General features: G+C 43.4%; 1 protein-coding gene and 1 long non-coding RNA gene across 5 annotated transcripts in view; one reads left to right on the top strand and one right to left on the bottom strand.

Moving 5' to 3' along the window:
- Positions 1 to 6,254: 6,254 nt before the first annotated feature.
- Positions 6,255 to 22,961, bottom strand: part of CDK20 (cyclin dependent kinase 20) — a 45,021-nt gene continuing 28,314 nt past the window's right edge. For all 4 annotated transcript variants that reach the window (XM_070459374.1, XM_070459373.1, XM_020899646.2 and 1 more), the window contains 5 exons: positions 13,836 to 13,994; positions 12,258 to 12,468; positions 11,010 to 11,188; positions 10,791 to 10,918; positions 6,255 to 6,792 (listed from right to left, as the gene is read on the bottom strand). In XM_070459374.1, the coding sequence (XP_070315475.1) occupies positions 6,684 to 6,792; positions 10,791 to 10,918; positions 11,010 to 11,188; positions 12,258 to 12,468; positions 13,836 to 13,994 (786 nt within the window). In that variant the 3' untranslated portion in view covers positions 6,255 to 6,683. The remainder of the gene's footprint in view (positions 6,793 to 10,790; positions 10,919 to 11,009; positions 11,189 to 12,257; positions 12,469 to 13,835; positions 13,995 to 22,961) is intronic.
- Positions 6,789 to 8,179, top strand: LOC110140962 (uncharacterized). The gene is made up of 2 exons (XR_002314934.2): positions 6,789 to 6,912; positions 8,000 to 8,179. It is a non-coding gene; the product is annotated as an uncharacterized lncRNA (long non-coding RNA).

A 22,961-nucleotide genomic window follows, 5' to 3' on the forward strand; every position in this document is an offset into this window, starting at 1 on the left:
TATGTTTAAAGATACATGCTATTCAAATACGATATATTCTCATGATATATTTGCTGGGTGATGGCAGAGCAAATGCACCTCACTTCTTGAAAGCCCTTGGGATTAAGTTGCATGTCTTTATTACTTCTTTAGGCTCTACAGTGAAATAGACACAGATTCTGGATATTTTACTGTTTAATATTAGGCAAGTTCACTTCAGTTTAGTTGCTCAGTTGTGTCCAACTCTTTGTGACCCCATGAACTGCAGCACGCCAGGCCTCCCTGTCCATCACCAAGTGCTGGAGTCTATCCAAACCCATGTCTATTGAGTCGGTGATGCCATCCAACCATTTCATCCTCTGTCATCCCCTTCTTCTCCTGTCCTCAATCATTCCCAGCATCAGGGTCTTTTCCAATGAGTCAGCTCTTTGCATCAGATGACCAAAGTATTGGAGTTTCAGCTTCAACATCAGTCCTTCCAATGAACACCCAGGACTGATCTCCCTTAGGATGGACTGGTTGGATCTCCTTGCAATCCAAGGGACTCTCAAGAGTCTTCTCCAACACCACAGTTCAAAAGCATCAATTCTTCAGTGCTCAGCCTTCTTTATAGTCTAACTCTCATGTCCATACTGGAAAAACCATAGCTTTGACTAGACAGACCTTTGTTGAGAAAGTAATGTCTCTGCTTTTCAATATGCTGTCTAGGTTGGTTGTAACTTTCCTTCCAAGGAGTAAGCGTCTTTTAATTTCGTGGCTGCAATCACCATCTGCAGTGTTTTTGGAGCCTCCCAAAATAAAAACACTATTTCCCCATCTGTTTGCCATGAAGTGATGGGACCAGATGCCATGATCTTAGTTTTCTGAATGTTGAGCTTTAAGCCAACTCTTTCACTCTCCTCTTTCACTTTCATCAAGAGGCTCTTTAGTTCTTCACTTTCTGCCATAAAGGTGGTATCGTCTGCATATCTGAGGTTATTGATATTTCTCCCGGCAATCTTGATTCCAACCTGTGCTTCCTCCAGCCCAGCGTTTCTCATGATGTTCTCTGCATATAAGTTAAATAAGCAGGGTGACAATATACAGCCTTGACATACTCCTTTACCAATTTGTAACCAGTCTATTGTTCCATGTCCAGTTCTAACTGTTGCTTCTTGACCTGCAGACAGGTTTCTCAAGAGGCAGGTCAGGTGGTCTGGTATTCCCATCTCTTGAATTTTCCACAATTTATTGTGATCCACACAGTCAAAGGCTTTGGCATAGTCAATAAAGCAGAAATAGATGTTTTTCTGGAACTCTCTTGCTTTTTCAATGATCCAGTGGATGTTGGCAATTTGTTCTCTGGTTCCTCTGCCTTTTCTAAAATCAGCTTGAACATTTGGAAGTTCATGGTTCATGTATTGCTGAAGCCTGGCTTGGAGAATTTTGAGCATTACTTTACTAGCGTGTGAGATGAGTGCAACTGTGTGGGAGTTTGAGTATTCTTTGGAATTGCCTTTCTTTGGGATTTGGATGAAAACTGACCTTTTCCAGTCCTGTGGCCACTGCTGAGTTTTCCAAATTTACTGACATATTGAGTGCAGCACTTTCACAGCATCATCTTTCAGGATTTTTAGTAGCTCAACTGGAATTCCATCACCTCCACTAGCTTTGTTCGTAGTGATGCTTTCTAAGGCCCACTTGACTTCACATTCCAGGATGTCTGGCTCTAGGTGAGTGATCACACCATCGTGATTATCTGGGTCATGAAGATCTTTTTTGTACAGTTCTTCTGTGTATTCTTGCCATCTCTTCTTAATATCTTCTGCTTCTGTTAGGTCCATACCATTTCTGTCCTTTATTGTGCTCATCTTTGCATGAAATGTTCCCTCGGTATCTCTAAATTTTCTTGAAGGGATTCTCTAGTCTTTCCCATTCTATTGTTTTCCTCTATTTCTGTGCATTGATCACTGAGGAAGGCTTTCTTATCTCTCCTTGCTCTTCTTTGGTACTCTGCATTCAAATGGGTATATCTTTCCTTTTCTCCTTTGCTTTTTCGCTTCTCTTCTTTTCACAGTTATTTGTAAGGCCTCCTCAGACAGCCATTTTGCTTTTTTGCATTTCTTTTCCATGGGGATGGGCTTGATTCCTGTCTCCTGTACAATGTCATCAACCTCCTCCATCCATAGTTCATCAGGCACTCTGTCTATCAGATCTAATCCCTTAAATCTATTTCTCACTTCCACTGTATAGTCATAAGGAATTTGATTTAGGTCATACCTGAATGGTCTAGTGGTTTTCCCTACTTTCTTCAATTTAAGTCTAAATTTGGCAATAAGGAGTTCATGATCTGAGCCATAGTCAGCTATTTGTTATACCTTCATGTATACTTTAAGTTGCTTGTATTTTTAAATTGTACATATGTCCATGGGGTCGTAAAGAGTCGGACACGACTGAAGTGACTTAGCACACATCTTTCCTCCATTTTACTGCCTTTGTATTTCATCAAGATCAGTGATATTTTCACAGAAATACAGTGATATTTATGTGAGTCTCTTTCAAGGTTCTTTATTCTATTTCAATTATCTATGACTGTTTTTCCATCCAACACCACACTTGGTTACTGGAGCTTTATTTTAAGTTGTGAAGTCGGGCAGTGTCAATCCTCCAACGTCAGTACTGGTGATTCTGGGTCTTTTGCCACTTCAGATATATTTTAGTATCACCTAGCTGACATCCACAAAATAACATGCTGGCATTTTAATAGGAATTGCATTGAACCTATAAATCGTTGTGAACAATGAATATCTTGACAAAATTGAATTTTCCAGCCATGAACATATCTCTACCTGTATTTCTTTTTAAATTTCTTTCATCAGAGTTTTGTAGTTTCCCCCATATAGATCTTATATGTATTTTCTTAGATTTACATATAACTAAATTTTTTGAGTGTTAATGTAAATGGTAACACATTCTAAATTTAAAATTCTACATGTTTATTGTTGGTATAATAAAAGTGTTAATAACCTTTTGTACATTAACCTTGTATCCTGTAAACTTGCTATAATAACTTTATTAGTTCAAGAAATTTTTTGTTTATTCTATATAGACAATCATGTAATAAATGAACATTTTATTTCCTTTTCCACCCTGTATAACTTTTATTTCCCTTTTTTGTTGTTACCACATGACCTAGATCTTCTGGTATGATGTTGAAAAGGAATGGTGAGAGGACATCGGCCTTGTTCCTGCTCTTAGTGGAAAAGCTTCTAGTTTCTTGCCATTAAGTATGATGTTAGCTGTAGATGTTATCAAGTTGAGAGTTCCCCTCTATTCCTAGTTTGCTAATTTTATAAAAGAATGAGTGCTGGATTTTGTCAAATACTTTTTATCTATTGATATAGTCATGTGATTTTTCTTTGTTAGCCTGTTGATGTGGTAAATTAATGGATTTCCAGATGGTAAACCAAACTTGCATACCTGGAATAAATTCTTTACATACATTTCGGTTTTGATTCGCTAATATTTTGTTGAGACCATTTGCATTTGTATTCATGAGAGAGACTGGTCTATTAAAGACAATCTGGTTTTGGTTTTAGAATAATGCTGGCCTCATATAGAGTTAGGAGGTTCCCTTCTGCATCTTGTATTCTGGAAGAGATTGTAGAGAATTGGCATAAATTCTTCCTTAAATGTTTTAATTCACCAGTGAACCTATCTGGGCCTGCTGCTGTTCTAAAAGGTTTTTAATTATTGATTCAATTTATTAGATACAGGCCTATTCAGTCTTTTTCTTCTTGTGTAAGTTTTGGCAGACGCATTTTTCAAGGAATTGCTCAATGTAATCTAGGTTACCAAATTTTGTGGACATATGGTTGTTCATAGTATTTCCTGATTATTCTTCTAATATCCACAGGATCTGTAGTAATGTCCCTCTTTTATTTTGGATCTTACTAATTTGTATTTTCTTTCAGTTAGCTTGGCTAAAGGCTTATCAATTCTATTGATCTTTTCAAAGAACTATCTTTTTTTCTTTTATTTAACTGAAGCATAATTGACCTATAATACTACGTTAATTCCAGGGGCACGACATAGTGATTCAATATTTCTACAAAATGTTTCCTATGGTAAGTCTAGTTATTTGTCACCATACAAAGATATTACAGTATTACTGAGTATATTCCACATGTTGTATATTTCATCCTTATGACTCATTTATACTGTAACTGGGAGTCTGTACCTCTTACTCTCCACCTATTGCATTCAAACTACCACCCCCTCCCTTATGGCAATCACTATTTCTTCTCTGTATCTATTGTTTTCCTTTTTTCATTTGCTGTTTTTTAGATTCCACGTATAAGTTAAAATCACTTCATTTTTCTTTCTGACTTATTTCACTTAGTGCAATCACCTCTAGGACCTTTCATGCTGTCACACTGAACTCACAAAAGATTTTTCTTTTTATGGCTAATATTCCACTACATATAATATACCACATCTTCATCCATTCATCTATTGCTGGACATTCAGGTGGTTTCCATATGTTGCCCATTGTTAATGCTGCAATAACATAGGGGTGCATACATCTTTTCTAATCAGTGTTTTTACCTAATGTGGCAGCTGAGGACAGAGTGCCTGGACCTGATTAGCTGGCCTCCCCTAGGAATGACCAGAACTGCTTTCCCAGCCATCACGTGTCCAAGTTTCTTAGGTGGGTCCACACACTCAAGAGTTCCCATGTCTGATCTCCAATCTCTTGCTGACACCCCAACCCCTTTCCCTGTGTCTTCAGAAAACCTTCCTATATCTCAACTTATCTGAAGTTTTCCGTTCATCTCCAAACAGCTGTTTCCTTTCCTGCTGTATCATATGTATGTATATTTATTTCAGCTAATTTCTCATCTCCTTCCCCTTTCCCCACTGCTGCATATACAATGCATTAGTACTTAGTTCATGAGTTTTGGAACATCAAGCAAAATCGTGATTGAACTAAGAGAGAGATTCATACCCCTAAGAGTTCTCCCTTGAAACCAGTTCCCACAGCTAACAAAGACCTTGGGTTTTTAAGTGTACCAGTTATACAAGATTTAATGCATTAGGGAAACTGGGTAAAGGGCATATGGGAACCCTCTGTACTATCTCTGCAAATGTTCTGTAGATTTAAAATAACTCCAAAATAAACCTTAAGATTAAACGAGAGAAAAACCTTAGATTTTCTCCTCTGGGTGAAACGACTACATGTGGGCTTGGCTACATAGTATATAGGTGCTGTGTTAGGCCAAAAAACTATTGTTAAAAGGCAAATACAGGCAGTAGGGTATATTGGGTACTGGGCAGCTACAGCAGCAGAATGTAGTAGGGAGCTTTTTAATGTTTACTTTCTATTTTTGAGGAGTTTTTCACTATATGAATCTTGGTTGTGAGTACCTACTATTAAAGCTGAATGGGCCAGACTCTCCCATCCTGAACTTGATGGTGTGGGCATGTGACCCAGGCCAGTAAATCCCATACGCACACTCCACTGAGTCTCAAGAGTCACACTTCCTTAGGGGCAGATGGGAAGTTTTCAGATAATGGCAATGATGCCTGTTCAGTGACAGTGATGGGAGCATGGTGGCAGCAGTGTGGTGGAGCTGGAGGGGAAATAGGAACATGAGCAGCAGAGCCGGGGAGCCAGGCCTTGCTGGAGCCGGCCCTGGTTGTCACCTGCTGCCAGCTTCCCATGGTGCCAGGCCTACTTCTCAAGACTGCACACTGCCCCTCTACGCTACCCTCTTTCTAATAAACTCATTTTTTGGTGAATTTAGTGATCCAGCCTGCTGCTCCTGTTGCCTGCAATTAAGAACTCTAAGGATAGACCCGCTAACCCAGTCAGGGCTTCCATGTGGACCAACTCCAGAGGCATCATTTTCACCAGGCACAGAACGGTGCCCTGCAGCCATGCAATGCTGTGCCGCAGAACTCATCTGTAGGACGGCCAGAGCTATTTATTAATGTGCATCTAATGCATAGAGAAGGCAATGGCACCCCACTCCAGTGCTCTTGCCTGGAAAATCCCATGGGTGGAGGAGCCTGGTGGGCTGCAGTCCATGGGGTCGTGAAGAGTCGGACATGGCTGAGCGACACTTTCACTTTTCACTTTCATGCATTGGAGAAGGAAATGGCAACCCACTCCAGTGCTCTTGCCTGGAGACTCCCAGGGACGGGGGAGCCTGGTGGGCTGCCGTCTATGGGGTCCCACAGGGTCAGACACGACTGAAGCAACTTAGCAGCAGCAAAGCAAGTAACACAGACTAGGAAGATGAAAAAAATATTTACTTCATTAATTACATATCTGGAAAACAAAAAACAACTATGTTACAATCTGAGTACTTTAAACCTGGGTTTTCTAGCACCCAGGGTCTGCATTCACTCCTCTAGGCTACATACTATCCAAATAACCTTGGACAGTTTGTTTGATAGCTGAAAAATGGGCTAACAGTGGGTTAGCTACTCTTCTGTTACATCTCAACTTCTTTGAAAAATACAGACAGTAATATCTACACTTCACTGGCTTCTGGTGAGGATTTAAAAATAAAGTCACCTCACATACTTGTGTGGCCCACAGTAGGTATTTGAAAATCATTACTTCTTTTTCTGATGTTGATACAATAATTACTTTAGTCTCTGTATGTAGACAAGCACCTCACCAACTGTGGTGACAATCTTCAGCTGATGCTGTCATCTTAGCCACACTGCACTTGGAAGTAATATGACCTCAGAATACTAGTTCCGATGTTTCTGGTTTCCACGCCTACAATGGTCATACCGTCACTCTCCACATGAGTAAATCCACTGTGAAGGAAGGGACATGCTACATGTTAACTTCGGAAAAGGACAAATGTTTAAGTCATAAAGCTTTTACACGAAGATGGAGCTCAATCTTGTACGCTTTCCACCCAGTCCACCCCATCTGTGAGTATACTGGGCTTTGACTTGAGGCTTTGACTTGAGGACCTATGTTCATTTGTATCAAGTAGCAAAAATCTTCCCATTCTTGAGTGTGATCAGTTGGAGGTTCTCCTGATGGTAGCTGTCTGAATCACAATGATTCCAGCTACTCTGGAAACTTCTCCTGATACAGGAGTGGGGGGTACCTCATCCAATCTGGGCAGGTCAGAGTCATTTCTCCAAAATTTAGAATTACTATCAATTCCTAACCAGTCTCAGTGAAGGAGATATAATGGCAGGAGCCAATGGGGCCTTCAGTTTCCACAAACACACAACGCTGCTCTGCGGCACCACAGAAAAACGGAGCAAGTGCACAGAGAACCAAACCAACAAACAAACCAACAAACACACACAGAACTGCCTGAGTTTCTCACAGAAGCCCACTTTTTGTCTATAGATTGCTTCTGAAACTAGCTTTGGCTTTCATGAACTACCTTTCAGCTTAGAGTAAATCCCATGATGACTTACTCAGCTTAAGAGATTAATAAACCACTACAATACTATAAAGTAATTAGCCTCCAATTAAAATAAATTAATTAAAAAACCCACATCTTGTGCAAACAACCACCAAAAAAAGAGATTAATAACAAGAGTGGAATGTGGCAGTTTGCAGACTGTGTCAGAAAACTGAAGGACTGGGTTGGAAAATTGCAGGACTGGCTGGTCTACGGCGGGGCTGAGCAGGGCAACAACTGCTCCCTGATACAAGCAGTCAGTCAGCAGTCTCCTTGGTTTGTTAGCAAATAAGGTTGAACTAGCATCTATCTTCTTTCATTTTCTCTTTACAGACTTTCTCTTCATCTTCCCCCACCCCTTCAACTCATCTTTAGTAAATTTGCAGAACTCTGTAACTATCACTAAAACCCAGTTTTAAAAACATTTCTATTGGCCCAAAAACATCTGGTGCAGCCATCTGCAGTAAATCCCATCTTACCCCCAACCCTGGGCAGCAGTAATTAACCTTCTGTTCCTATAGACTTGCCTTTTCTATATGTACCACATTAAAGGAATCATTCAATATGTGACCTTACAATTTGGCTTTTTTCACCAGCACAATATGTTGGCAGTTCACCTACATGTATGTCATATGCCATTCCTCTTTACGGCTGAATAAAACTCCCCTGGATGGATGCACCATAGTGGATTTATCCATTTACCAGTTGATGGGCATCTGCACTGTTTGCACTTTTAGGGTGTTCTGAATAAATCAGCTAAGAGCATTCAAGTACAAGTCTTTGTAGACATGTTTTATTTCTCCTAGGGGTATGCTGCTAGGTTTGCTATTAAATTTATGTTTAACACACCTGTTTTCTTTGAAAAATCAGAGTATGTATTCACAGATCATAACATTTTAGGAAACTGAAAAGCTCCTAAAAAGTAATGAAAAGATAGATGAAATGCAGTCCATAGCTGCCCATCTTGTGGGGATCAGCACAGAGCTAGGTTGCTGGGTTTATGATTGCCAAGTGAAGCCCTTAAAGAGAATTTGCCACTTGCATCAACTAAGGATTTCTGAAGAATCTGTTATGAACTGGGAAAGAGCAGAATTCAAGGTTGAAATACATTCCAGGGTTCTGATTAAAGCACATTTATGTTTCTAAGTGTACTATGCTCATTGAGAACAGTGTCATTTCAGTGAATGGATGTGTTTACCATCCTATAAAATGGGTGTGTTAGTCACTCAGTTGTCTCTGACTCTTGCGACCTCATGGACTGTAGCCCGCCAGGGTCCTCTATCCATGGAATCCTCCAGGCAAGAATAGCCATTCCCTTACCCAGGGAATCTTCCTGATCCAGGGATCAAATCTGGGTCTCCTGCACTGCAGGTGAACTCTTCACCAGCTGAGCCACCAGGGAAGCCTCAGAATAGCACAGTTTAAAAACACATATAAAACAGCAGTTTCTGGAACTTCCCTGGGGGCTCAGTGGTTAAGAATATGCCTGCCAACAATGTAGGGAACACATGTTTGATCCCTGGTCCAGGAAGACCCAACAGGCCACAGGGCAACAAAGCCCGTGTGCCACAACTACTAAGCCCATGCTCTAGAGCCTGGGCTCTGCAACAAGAAGCCACTGCAACTGGAAAAAGCCTGCATGCAGCAATGAAGACCCAGCACAGAGGTAAGTAAATAAATAGTAATTAGAAAAATAAGAAGTTTCTAATTGTGCAAAATTAATATTTCAGTGAATGAAAGTGTTCTGCTTTGTGTGATGCATGTAGAGCAGTGTTTAAAAACGTGTAAAAAAGAAGTTTCTAGAAGTGCTACTTGCTTACTAAGTTGACAACAGTGTTATTTCAGTGAAAAGATGTTCTAACCATTCAGTAGTGATATAGGGAATTCTTCAAAGGCACATATAAAAAAGGAAAGAAAAAAAGGCACATCTTGGGAGACCAACATCGCTGGCAAGCTCTTCAGGGGCCTCCTTCCAGTGGCAACAAGTGTTTGTTCGCACATATGTCTCCTGCCACTGGAGGGAAAAAATCATTACTGAGGGGTCATGAGTGGATGTGGGGCATGTCATCAGGGCCTCCACTGGCCTGAGGGGCTTGCCTCACTAAGGCTGGCCTGCGGCCTAGGTACAGACAGAACAGAGCAAGGCCACCTCTCCTGAGCACAGGGGAGGGTAGAAAGCAACATACTAGGGTCTTTAGTAGGAAATATACAGCCCCTCATGGCCTGCAGTGTGGAGATGGAATGTTATGGCTCTCAAACTCAGCAACTAGGTAGGTTTGTTATACTGGAGTGGGTTGCCATTTCCTTCTCCAGGGGATCTTCCTGACCCAGGGATCAAACCGGGGTCTCCTGCATTGCAGGCAGAAGCTTTACCATCTGAGCTACTAGGGAAGCAGGTTTGTTATAGGAATCTTTAATTGTAAAAATATTTAGTTTGGGGCATTGTATTTTTTTTATTAATACAGTAAGATGTTTGCCACAGGAGGCTGAATTAATCCCATAACTCATGACAGGTAACTGATGGTTATGAAGTAGGAGGTGTTACCATAAGTAACCCAGTGAAACAATCTGGAAGCCCTGTCCTTACTTTGCAGGGGCTACCCTGGTAGGTCAGCTGGTGAAGAATCCACCTGCAATGCAGGAGACCCCGGTTCCACTCCTGGGTCTGGAAGATCCCCTGGGGAAGGGACAGGCTGCCCACTCCAGTATTCTTGGGCTTCCCTGGTGGCTCAGGCAGTGAAGAATTCACCTGCAATGCGGGAGACCTGGGTTTGATCCCTGGGTTGAAAGATCCCCTGGAGGCGGGCATGGTAACCCACTCCAGTATTCTTGCCTGGAGAATCCCCAGGGACAGAGGAGCTTAGTGGGCTACAGTCCATGGGGTTGCAGAGTCAGACACGGCTGAGCGACTAAGCACTGCATCCCCAATTCTAATTGTAAACCACAGCAGAAAAATCACATTCTCTCCAACTTTTACAGTCTTGCCCCTACAGCCACCTAGGTTTGGTAAACGGGCCTGGCGTTGTGCAGGTTACAGAGGTAGGCTAAGGGCTGCATCCAGGCTGACCCTGGCTTCACTGTGCACCCCTGTGGGCCTTTGGGCAAAACCCACATCGCTGACTTCATCTGGAAAATGTGGGTGATGCTAACTGCAGGTGGTGGCTTTGTATATTAAAGGAGATAATGCAAATGATGCATAGTGTAGCATCTTTTTTTAAAAACAGAGGCTAAATATGAACAGTGACTTGCCTCAGGTCCCCATATAGGGAGAGGCAGGCTGGGCTAAGACCCAAAGTCCCATTCACATTCTTGCCAATGGTATCCTCCTGCTGAGGGGCCAGGAGAGGCCAATTTGTAGGTAACATTTAAAAAGTCAGAAACAATTACCTGGCACATCTGTGAGACCCACCCAGCAAATGATAGCAGCTCTTGAGGACAGGAAATTTATTTTCCTTGTTCCACATGTAGACTCGCAGGGAGAGGTCGAAAGAAGAGGTGATGACTCGAGTCTGGTCCTTGAAACAAAAAACCAAGTGAGGCAGGGATGCGGGCTCCAAAGCATGGAGCCACGATGCTGACAGCAGGCAGGCAAGGGGCCACACTCACCACCCACATGGACGTGATGGGCCTCTGGTGGTCCTGAAAGGCCACCAGCTGCAGGCCGTGAATGGTGAAGAGCACCAGCTCCGAGCCGGACACCAGCAGGATCACCTGGGAGCCGTGGCTCTTCATGAGGTGAGGAGGCATCATGGTGTCTGGCAGCAGGAAGCTCGCAATCTGTTGTGCTTTTTGAAATAAAGGCACAGAGACTGTCACGTCTTAGTAGCAGCTAGGGGTCTGGAATAGACATGCCTCACCTACGAGGATGTGGAATAATGAAAAGAGCAACAGCTTTGTGTCACATCTGTAGTCAATCCTGACCCATGCATTTACTCCCCTAGTCTACTGGTCATCAGCTCTCAAACGTGGATTGTGCTGCTTTACAGTGGGACTGTGAGGTTCAAGGCCATATGAACATGGGAGTGACAGTATCGACCCATGGTACTATCCAGGGGTGAGGCTTCCACCCTGCTCTCTACCCTTCCCCATCTAAGACAGGGCGATGCAAGACATGACCACATGAGAACTATGACATTTATGACATCTGCTGAAAACTACTGTTGAAGATTCTTTTATACTGTACAGCATTCCTTGTTAAAAAAAAATTAATTTGATCATTTCCTTATGGAGTTTAGTTAGCACCAGGAAAATAAAATTACCTCTTCTGAAGAGCTCATGCGTTTTCTCATATCAGACAAGGGATTATATTACACATCCTGTTTCCCTTTTTTTCCTCGGCTGCCAGGAAGCTCAGAGTAAAATTTATGGTCAAATGATGACAGGAAAACAAATGAATATAATAAAAAGGAAAAAATGCTAAGAAACAAAGAAAAGGCCTAACGGGGTGATGCGGGGTTTGGAAAACAGAGGAGACAGGAAAGGACAAAGATGTGGGTCTTATTTTCCTACTGGACTAGGAGCTCCTTAGGGAAGAGACAGTTGTGGCTTTTACTCATCTCTGTACGCACTCAGTGCTGAGAGTGGTGACTCTGACACAGTTGTAAAAGGAGAGGTGGGGATGAAGAGAAGGGAGAAGAGTGGACAGCAGTTAACATCTGAATCCCACGGCCATGCAGAGGGCCCCCCCACACAGCAAGTGTTCAACCACTCCACCAGCCCACAAAATCACAACTAGAAAACATTTGTGGGGTCACTATGATTCACTGAGAGGAAAGAAAAAGTGCCCCAAAGGAAACATGAGGAATCTGTGCTTGAAGCATTGTAAGGTAGTGGTGGTGACATGGGGATCCTTACCGAGAATGTCCGCTCTATCCCTGGACTTCTTGGTCCCTAGCTCATAGGTGGTGATGACCAACTGCATGCCATTGTCATTTCTGTGCATCACCATCAGCCTGGCTGCCTCATCGGGGGCCCAGCAGGCTCTGGACGTCAGCCAGATGGGGAGAGAGGCGGAGGTAGGAGTCTCTTCTTCCGACTGGCACAGCAAGGACTGAATGTAGAACACCTGGGGAAACAGCGCCGCACGTCTCATCGCCGGTGAGGGAGACTTCTCCAGCCAGGAGCACTCCGAAAGCCCCCACTAGACCACATCCACGGTGACTGTACTGGGTCTCACAGGGTGCCTCATGTGGACCTGCCTTTCTCAAACACCCTTACCAGGGAAAAGAGGTTAACCCCACCCCATGTCTGGCCCTGCTGGAAAGATCTTGGCAGACCAGTCCCAGTGAGGTCAGCATAATGGGTGAATCAAATAAATGGATTTTCTTTTCCTGAGCGCCTGTCATCATCTTGCTTCTGCCTTCAATGTCTTCCTCCATACTCCTTTCTTATCTTCTTGCAGTCTGGCTCCAAACCCCTTCTTGGTCCCTGGAACTGATGTGAGGCTGCCCACCGATCCTATGGCCTCTCTCCTTTGGCTGTCCTCCCTGACCCCTGGCCTCCCCTGACTCCCAGGTCCCGGGACTGCCAGTTCCGTCCAGCTTGGCCACTGCTTCTCTTTTTCTGTCCTTCCTTGCTCACCGACCCCAGTATGTCTCAAGACCCTCTCCAGCTGCCTGCTTTTTACTCCAGTCTAATTTTCCAATTCAGGCTTTCCGGGTGGCTCAGTGGTAAAAAATCCACCTGCCAAGGTAGGAGACACAGAAGATGCAGGTTTGATCCCTGGGTTGGGTAAATCCTCTAGGGCAGGAAAGGACAACCCACTCCAGTATTCTTGCCTGGGAAATTTCATGAACAGAGGAGCCCAGCAGTCACAGTTGGACACGACTGAATGACAAAGTTTATGGGCGTACCTGCGCTCATGTGTGCGCACACATACACACACACACTTTTCCAATTCAGACCTTGGCACTCAGCCTGAGCATCTCTGAGCCCATGAATCACTGGCAGAGGCAGCCATTCTCACAGGCAAGCTGTGTATGGGCCTCCAGGTAATGGATACAGTCCCCATGCTGTCAGCATCTCCTCCATGCTGGCCCACTGTCTTCCTTACTCTTGTTGAAGCCTGTTCTCAGGCCACCAATACCTCATAAGCATTTCCACCACGACGTCCCAAACCTTTTCAAAACTGAATTCTGTCATCTACAGTCAGGTAGCTGACCCCCTCCAGCCTGTGGGCAACGCGGGAGCGTGTAAAGAACAGAGGCTCCTGGGCGAGGCCGCCATGGCCATCAGCTCAGCCGGTGGCCCTGAGAAGGCACGCTGCTGTGAAAGGTCAGAGATGACTCATCATCACCCATGCAGGCTGTGCGGTTTGGTCCTACATGAGGAGCCGCCCGCCCCAGATGCACCCCAAAAGCCTAGGGAACAGGACCCACCACGCTTGTGCACAAAGCCAGCCCCCTGAGGCAAGGGACACAGCCTGCCACTGACCTCCGGGCTCAAGTCTGAGTTCGGGGTTGACACGAACACCCACTGCCGGTCAGGTGAGCAGAGGAGACTGGTGGGGTTGCTGGGAAACACGCTGACTCTGGACAGCAGCTGCAGCCAGGGCACCGTGAGTGTGTAGACTGCCCCTTCAGCACAGGTGGCCTGCAAGCAACAGGACAAAAACGGGATCAAGAGCCACAAAGAACCAGAAAGTGTCCAAGGAGATAAGCAAAGGTCTAAGAAACACAGAAATGAAGTTCCTACAGAAGAAAAGTCAAATAATTAACAGACTAACACTGAAAATCCATGTACAAGGACTTCCCTTCTGGTCCAGTGGTAAAGAACCTGCCTTCCAATCCACAGGAGACGTGGGTGTGAACGCTGACTGGGGAACCATGATCCCACATGCCACTGAGCAACTAACCCTGAGCACCGAAACTACCGTGTCCGTGTGCTGCAACAGACAGGTGGCACAGTAAGAAAAAAACAAACAAAATTCATGTCCAGTGAAACTTTCTGGAAACAAATCCTGGGGAAGGTGAGCTGATATGGTCACCACAGACACATCACAATACAACGAACTACTAGGCTTTAATTATTTAAAAAAATCCTTTAGGCCTTTGATTTTTAAAACTCCAGTATCTAACAAGAGAAGTAAGGGTGGCAGTAGACTTTTTCAACAGAAACTGTGGCATAATATTTTCACAAAATTCAAGGAAAGCAGGAGCCAGGGATGCAGTGTCCAGCCAGGTCATCTTTAAGCCCCTGGACTACAGAACCACAATGCTAATGCAAGAACTGCACTCGTGGGCCCTTCCTCGGGACCTGACCAGGAGATGAGCATCATCAGATCACAAGATACAACGAAAATGTCACCAAAAGAACTGGTGATGTTATGAAATACATTAAACTGTAAATCAAAGAGCTAATTTAAAAAAAGGTAGACACAAGAGAAGAACAGGTTTAAGTATTTTATGTTCTCAAAAAGCTGGAAATAATACATCTTTAAAAAGTGAGAAGGATCAAAATAGAATAATTCACTGACTGCCATGGGAGTAAAGATAACAAATAAAACAGGTGACAGGCCTAAATAAGGAAAAAGGAGAAAGTGTCAAGGTACAGAAAACCGGGGCTTCCTTGGTGGTCCAGTGGCTAAGAATCCCCATTCCCAATGCAGAGGGCCTGGGTTTGATCCCTGTTCAGGGAACTAGATCCCGCATGCCTCAACTAGGAGTCCACATGCTGCAACTAAAGATCTGAAGTGCCACAACTAAGACTTGGTGCAGCCAAGTAAGGGCTTCCCAGGTGGTGCAGGGGTAAAGAATCCGTTTGCCAATGCAGGAGACACAGAGACTTGGGTTTGATCCCTGGGTTGGGAAGATCCGTTGGAATAGGAAGTGGCAACCCGCTCCAGTATTCTGGCCTGAGAATCCCATGGACAGAGGAGCCTGGCAGGCTACTGTCCACGGGGTCACAAAGAGTTGGACATGACTGAACACATGCAGCCAAATAAAAGGAAAAACTGCTTCTGCTGATGACACGATGGTGTGGGACGTCTCTCCATGTGCTAGTGACCATCTGATTACATTCTTTTCAGAATGCTCAAACTACCGCACAACTGCACTCATCACAAACACTAGCAAAGTAATGCTCAAAATTCTCCAAGACAGGCTTCAACAGTACATAAACCATGAACTTCCAGATGTTCAAGTTGAATTTAGAAAAGGCAGAGAAACCAGAGATCAAATTGCCAATATCTGCTGGATCATCGAGAAAGCAAGAGAGTTCCAGAAAAACATCTGCTTCTGCGTTATTGACTATGCCAGTCCTTGTGTGGATCACAACAAACTGTGGAAAATTCTTAAACAGATGGGAATACCAGATCACCTGACCTGCCTCCTGAGAAATCTGTATGCAGGTCAAGAAGTAACAGTTAGAACTGGACATGGAACAACAGACTCGTTCCAAATAGGAAATGGAGTATGTCAAGGCTGTATATTGTCACCGTGCTTATTTAACTTATATGCAGAGTACATCATGTGAGATGCTGGGCTGGATGAGCAGAAGCTGGAATCAAGACTGCTGGGAGAAATATCAATAACTTCAGATACGTAAATGACACCACCCTTATGGCAGAAAGTGAAAAAGAACTAAAGAGCCTTTGGATGAAAGTGAAAGAAGAGAGTCAAAAAGCTGGCTTAAAATTCAACATTCAGAAAATTAAGATCTTGGCATCCAGTTTCATGACTTCCTGGCAGATAGATGGGGAAACAATGGAAACAGTGAGAAACTTTATTTTTTGGGGCTCCAAAATCACTGCAGATGGTGACTGCAGCCATGAAATTTTAAAAGACGATTGCTCCTTGGAAGAAAAGCTATGACCAATCTAGACAGCATGCTAAAAAGGAGAGACGTTACTTTGCCAACAAAGGTCCGTCTAGTCAAAGCTATGGTTTTCCCAGTAGTCATGTATGGTTGTGAGAGGTGGACTATAAAGAAAGCTCAATGCTGAAGAACTGATGCTTTTGAAATGTGGTATTGGAGAAGACTCTTGAGAGTCCCCTGGACAGCAAGGAGATCCAACCAATCCATCCTAAAGGAAATAAGTCCTGACTATTCATTGGAAGGACTGATGCTGAAGCTGAAACTCCAATACTATGGCCACATGATGTGAAGAACTGACTCACTGAAAAAGACCCTGATGCTGGAAAAGATTGAAGGCGGGAGGAGGAGGGGATGACAGAGGATGAGATGGTTGGATGGCATCACTGACTTGACGGATATGAGTTTGTATAAGCTCTGGGAGTTTGTGACGGCCAGGGAAGCCTGGTATGCTGCAGTCCATGGGGTTGGACAAAGAGTTGGACACGACTGAGTGACTGAACTGAACTGAGGAGTGTTCAGATTCTTTGCATAATTTAAAAGCTGTGTTGTGTCCCTTTTCCTGATTGGTACCAATTCTTTATATATTCTGGACACAGCCTGTGTCATGTTTATATATGAAAGTGAAGTCACTCAATTGTGTCCGACTCTTTGTGACCCCATGAACTGTAGCCTACCAGGCTCTTCTGTCCATGGGATTTTTCAGGCAAGAATACTGGAGTGGGTTGCCACTTTCTTCTCCAGTTTATATATGGTAAATACATTATTCCAGTCTGAAGCTTTTTTGTTTTCCTTAACAACGTCTTCTAAAGAGCAAAAGTTCTAAACTTGATGAAATCAAATTTGTTCATTTTTTATTACACAGCTAGTCCTTTGTGTGTCTTAAGAATTCGTTACCTTTGAAAATTTTCTGCTAATCTACTCCCACCAAAAACAGTTAGAATTAATAGGTTGAACTTCCCTGGTGAGCCAGTGGTTAAGACTCTGCACTGCTAGTACAAGGGGCACAGGTTTAATCCCTAGTTGGGGAAGGTCCCGCAAGCCACAGAGTGCGAGCAAAAAATAATAAAAAATTTTTTTCTTTTTTACCAAAGAATTAACAGGCAAATTTAGCAAGGCTGTTAGATACAGGTAACTATACAAAAGTCAAATGCACTTCTATGTATATTTACACAGAAATTATTTCTATGTATGCTACATAGTGCATGCATGGCCATTTCTTTGTAAATACAAAACCATACATTCTCCTATTACTCTTGGTCTGCACCCTACCCACTTACGCAGCCTCAAGACAGAAGAGTCTGGAGTCAACAATGGTTTAATGGATGGGGGAGCTTATATCTGAAGCAAGGCCCTTAAGTGACATTCTACCACAGCAGCAGGGAGCAGGCAGGACATAGCAGCAGTCTTCACTATTGAGCGGGCAGTTGCTGCTGTTCAGTCGCTCAGTTGTGTCCAACTCTTTGCAACCCCATGGACTGCAGTATGTCAGGCTTCCCTGTCCTTTGCCATCTCCTGGAGTTTGCTCAAACTCATGTCCACTGAATCAATGATGCAATCCAACCATCTTGTCCTCTGTCGTCCCCTTCTCCTCCTGCCTTCAATCTTTCCCAGCATCAGGGTTTTTTCTTATGAGTCAGTTCTTTGCATCAGGTGGCCAGAGTATTGGAGCTTCAGCTTTAGCATCAGTCCTTCTAATGAATATTCAAGATTAATGTCCTTTAGGACTGACTGGTGTGATCCCCTTGCAGTCCAAGGGACTCTCAAGAGTCTTTTCCAACACCACCATTCCAAAGCATCAATCTTTGGAGGTCAGCCTTTATGGTCCAACTCTCACATGACATGACTACTGGAAAAAACCATTCCTTTGACTACACGGGTCACTGGTGGCAAAGTAATGTCTCTGCTGTCAAGGTTCGTCACAGCTTTTCTTCCAAGGAGCAAGTGTCTCTTAATTTCGTGGCTTCAGTCACCATCTGCAGTGATTTTGGAGCCCAAGAAACTAAAGTCTCTCACTGTTTCCCCATCTATTTTCCATGAAGTTATGGGACAGGATGCCATGATATTATTTTTTTGAATGTTGAGTTTTAAGCCAACTTTTCCACTCTCTTTCACCTTCATCAAGAGGCTCTTTATCTTTAGTTCCTCTTCACTTTCTGCCATTAACAGTGGTGTCATCTGCATATCTGAGGTTATTGATATTTCTCCCAGCAATCTTGATTCCAGCTTTTGCTTCATCTAGCCCGGCATTTCGCATGATATACTCTGCCTATAAGTTAAATAAGCAAGGTGACAATATACAGCCTTGATGTACTCCTTTTCCCGTTTGAAACCAGTCTGTTGTTCCATGCCCAGTTCTAACTGTTGCTTCTTGACCTGCATACAGATTTCTCGGGAGGCAGGTCAGGTGGTTTGGTATTCTCATCTCTGGAAGAATTTTCCAGAGTTTGTTGTGATCCACACAGTCAAAGGGTTTAACATAGTCAATGAAACAGAAGTATGTTTTTCTGTAATTATCTTTTTCTATGATCCAACATATGTTGGCAATTTGATCTCTGGTTCCTCTGCCTTTTCTAAATCCAGCTTGACCATCTGGAAGTTTTCAGTTCATGTACTGCTGAAATCTGAGTTGGAGAATTTTGAGCATTACTTTGCTAGCATGTGAGACGAGTGCAATTGTGGGGTAGTTTGAACATTCTTTGACATTACCCTTCTTTGGGATTGGAATGAAAACTGATCTTTTCCAGTCCTGTGGCCACTGCTGTGTTTTCTATATTTGCTGGCACACTGAATGCAGTTCTTTAACATTATCATATTCTAGGATTTTAAATAGCTTAGCTGGAATTCCATCACGTCCACTAGCTTTGTTCACAGTGATGCTTCCTAAGGCCCACTTGACTTCACACTCGAGGATGCCTAGATCTAGGTAAGTGACCACACCATCATGGTTATCTGGGTCATTAAGATGTTTTTTATATAGTTCTTCTGTGTATTCTTGCCACCTCTTCTTGGTATCTTTAGCTTCTGTAATGCTCATACCATTTCTGTCCTTTACTGTGCCCATCTTTGCATGAAATATTCCCTTGATATCTCTTAATTTTCTTGAAGAGATCTCTAGTCTGTCCCATTTTATTGTTTTCCTCTATTTCTTTGCAATCACACAGGAAGGCTTTCTTATCACTCCTTGCTATTGTTTGAAACTCTGCATTCAGATGGGTACGTCTTCCCTTATCTCCTTTGCTTTTTGCTTTTGTTCTTTTCTCAGCTATTTGTAAGGCCTCCTCGGACAACCATTGTGCCTTTTGGCATTTCTTTTTCTTGGGGATGGTGTTGATCGCTGCTTCCTTGTACAATGTTACAAACCTCTGTCCATAGTTCTTCAGGCACTCTATCAGCTCTAATCCCTTGAATTTATTTGTCACTTCCCACTGTATAACCGTAAGGCATTTGATTTAAAGTGCGTTAGTCGCTCAGTCATGTCAGACTCTTTGGGACCTCATGGACTGTAGCCCTCCAGACTCCTCTCTCCATGGGGTTCTCCAGGCAAGAATACTAGAGTGAATTGCTATTTCCTACTCCAGGGGATCTTCCCGACCTAGGGACCGAGCTTACATCTCCCACACTGAAGGCAGACTTTTTCTGTCTGAGCCACCAGGGAAGCCCAGGACTGTCTTTATTCAGACTTAATACTATAGTTTACTCACTTCCCTGCTTTCAGCCCTCTTGCGTCCCACTTCTTACTCTTTCCTTCCCCTTTTCCTCTCCCGGCTGAAGACTGTGCTTTCCCAGGAAGGGCTTTATCATCAGCCTGTGTGCGCTCTGCTCTGGAGGCTCACACTTCATTCAAGCCTGTTTCTGTCCCTTGAAACTCCTGCAACCCCTCCTGTCTGTGGTCCAATTTATGGTTAGAGTTATGGAATTGATTTAGAGCATACCTTTGTGGCCTAGTGGTTTTCCCTACTTTCTTCAATTTAAGTCTGAATTTTGCAATTACACGTTCACAATCTGAGCCACAGTCAGCTCCTGGTCTTGTTTTTACTGACTACATAGAGTTTCTCCATCTTTGACTGCAAAGAATATAATCAATCTGATTTGATCAGATTGATCAATCAATTCATCAGTACTGACCATCTGGTGATGTCCATGTATAGGAGGGGGGCCAAATACAGAGATAACTAACATCAGGGTGGCTTGTTGGTTACCAGGGAAACCAGCAGAGGAGCCCGACCCTTACCACCCGTTTGATAAGCTATCATGGAGAAGATGTTCTGATCTAAAGATTAGAATAATCACTAACTGGAGGTGGGGGCAAGTATGTATTGGGGGGAGGGTTGGTCATGTTGAGTAGGGTGTAGGTGAAGAAGGGACTGGTCAAGCGAAGGATATAGAGACAGCAAGAGAAGAGCCATCTTGGGTAGGATGATCATACAATAATTTGTTCTACATATACTGTATACTAGCAATGAAAAATATTGGAAAAGTAAATTTTAAAATAACATTAAGGGACTTGCCTCATGGTTCAGTCATTAAAACTCTGCCTCCCCATGCAGGGGATGTGAGTTCGATCCCTGGTTGGGGAAGATCTTAAGATCCCACACACATGAGTGCTCAGTAACATCCAACTCTTTGGGAAGTGATAAAACTATAGCCTGCCAGTTTCCTCTGTCATAGAATTTCCCAGGCAGTAATACTCAAGTGTCCCATTTCCTGCTCCAGAGGATCTTCCTGAACCTAGGATTGAACCCATGTCTCCTGCATTGGGAGGTGGATTCTTAACCACTGCATCATCAGGGAAGCCATAAGATCCCACATGCCTTGGGGCAACTAAGTCCGCGCCCCACAACTAACGAGCTGGCAGACTCTGGAGTCTGTGCGCCACAAGTGCTAACAGAGAGCAGTCCCTGTGCTACGACAGAGAGCCTGTGCACCGCAATGACGATCAACCCCGAGTGCGGCAACCAAGGCCTAATGCAGTAAAAAGTAAATGAATATTTTAAAATAATATTTAAAGAGTATAAAAATGCTTCTAACAGACTATGTGCAAGTCCTGTTCACTTAAAACCACAAAACTTTGTTGAGAAAAATAAATGAAGGCCTAAATATATAGGGACATATATGCCATATTCATGGCTTAGAAGACTGAATACTAAGGGGTCAGTTGTCCCCAAATTAATCTACAGATTCAAAGTAACCAAAACACTATGGAAAACAGTGTGGAGATTTCTTAAAAAGCTGGAAATAGAACTGCCAGATGACCCAGCAATCCCACTTCTGGGCATACACACCGAGGAGACCAGATCTGAAAGAGACACGTGCACCCCAATGTTCATCGCAGCACTGTTTATAATAGCCAGGACATGGAAACAACCTAGATGCCCATCAGCAGACGAATGGATAAGGAAGCTGTGGTACATATACACCATGGAATATTACTCAGCCATTAAAAAGAATTCATTTGAATCAGTTCTAATGAGATGGATGAAACTGGAGCCCATTATACAGAGCGAAGTAAGCCAGAAAGATAAAGTCCATTACAGTATACTAACACATATATATGGAATTTAGAAAGATGGTAACGATAACCCTATATGCAAAACAGAAAAAGAGACTCAGATGTATAGAACAGACTTGTGGACTCTGGGAGGAGGCGAGGGTGGGATGTTTCAAGAGAACAGCATCGAAACATGTATATTATCTAGGGTGAAACAGATCACCAGCCCAGGTTGGATGCATGAGACAAGTGCTCGGACTTGGTGCGCTGGGAAGACCCAGAGGGATAGGGCAGAGAGAGAGGTGGGAGGGGGGACCGGGATGGGGAATACATGTAAATCCATGGCTGATTCATGTCAATGTATGACAAAAACCACTGCAATGATGTAAAGTAATTAGCCTCCAACTAATAAAAATAAATGAAAAAAAAAAAAAAGTAACCAAAAACCCAGGAAACAGCGTTATAGAAATTGATGAGCTCACTGGAAAAATTTTATGGAAATACATATATTTTCAAAAAAAGGCAATGTGGGAGATCATGACTTAACTAAAATCGGTGGGAAACAAGACCCTGTGTGACTGACACTAGGACGGACATACAAGATCAGTGGAGACTGACCCACAAGTTTGACATAGAACACCCATGACACATTTCGTCAGTGGATATTTTGACAAAACAAAGGTGATAATGTAATTCGATGAAGAAAGTATGATCTTTCCTGTAAGTTTTGGATGACCATTTGTAAGTAAAAATGAACCCTGATGCTGACCTTGCACACAAATATAATTTAACCTGAAATGAGCTACTGACCTAACAACTTCCAAATAACCCGTGGAATGTATAAAAAGTCACACAAAGCTGAGTCAAGGTGTTAGGGTGCTGGGTTCTCATTTGAGAGCCCATTCAGGTCACTGTGGCTGCAGGACTGAGGTTTCCCTGCCCACTGGCTGGCCGCAGAGACCATCCCCGTTCCAGGCCCACCAACAACCTGGCAGCCAGCATGGGAGGCCCACATGCCCTCACCCTGTGCCTCTGACTTCCTCTTCTGTGACCGGCCAGAGAAAATGCTCTGCCTTTAAAGTGCCCACGGAACTAGTGGGTCCGCCCAGAGCATCTCTCTTTAACCAGGTAACAGAAATGTCTCATGATGCATGTAGCTTTGACCATTTCTCCTTGAAATTCTACACATTATTTTTCAATATATATTTTAGACCATATTCTAAAATGCATTCAAAATTAGCCCTGGGATTTTCCTG

Source organism: Odocoileus virginianus, chromosome 31 (genome assembly GCF_023699985.2).
Source record: "Odocoileus virginianus isolate 20LAN1187 ecotype Illinois chromosome 31, Ovbor_1.2, whole genome shotgun sequence".
In the NCBI taxonomy this organism is placed as follows: Eukaryota; Metazoa; Chordata; class Mammalia; order Artiodactyla; family Cervidae; genus Odocoileus; species Odocoileus virginianus.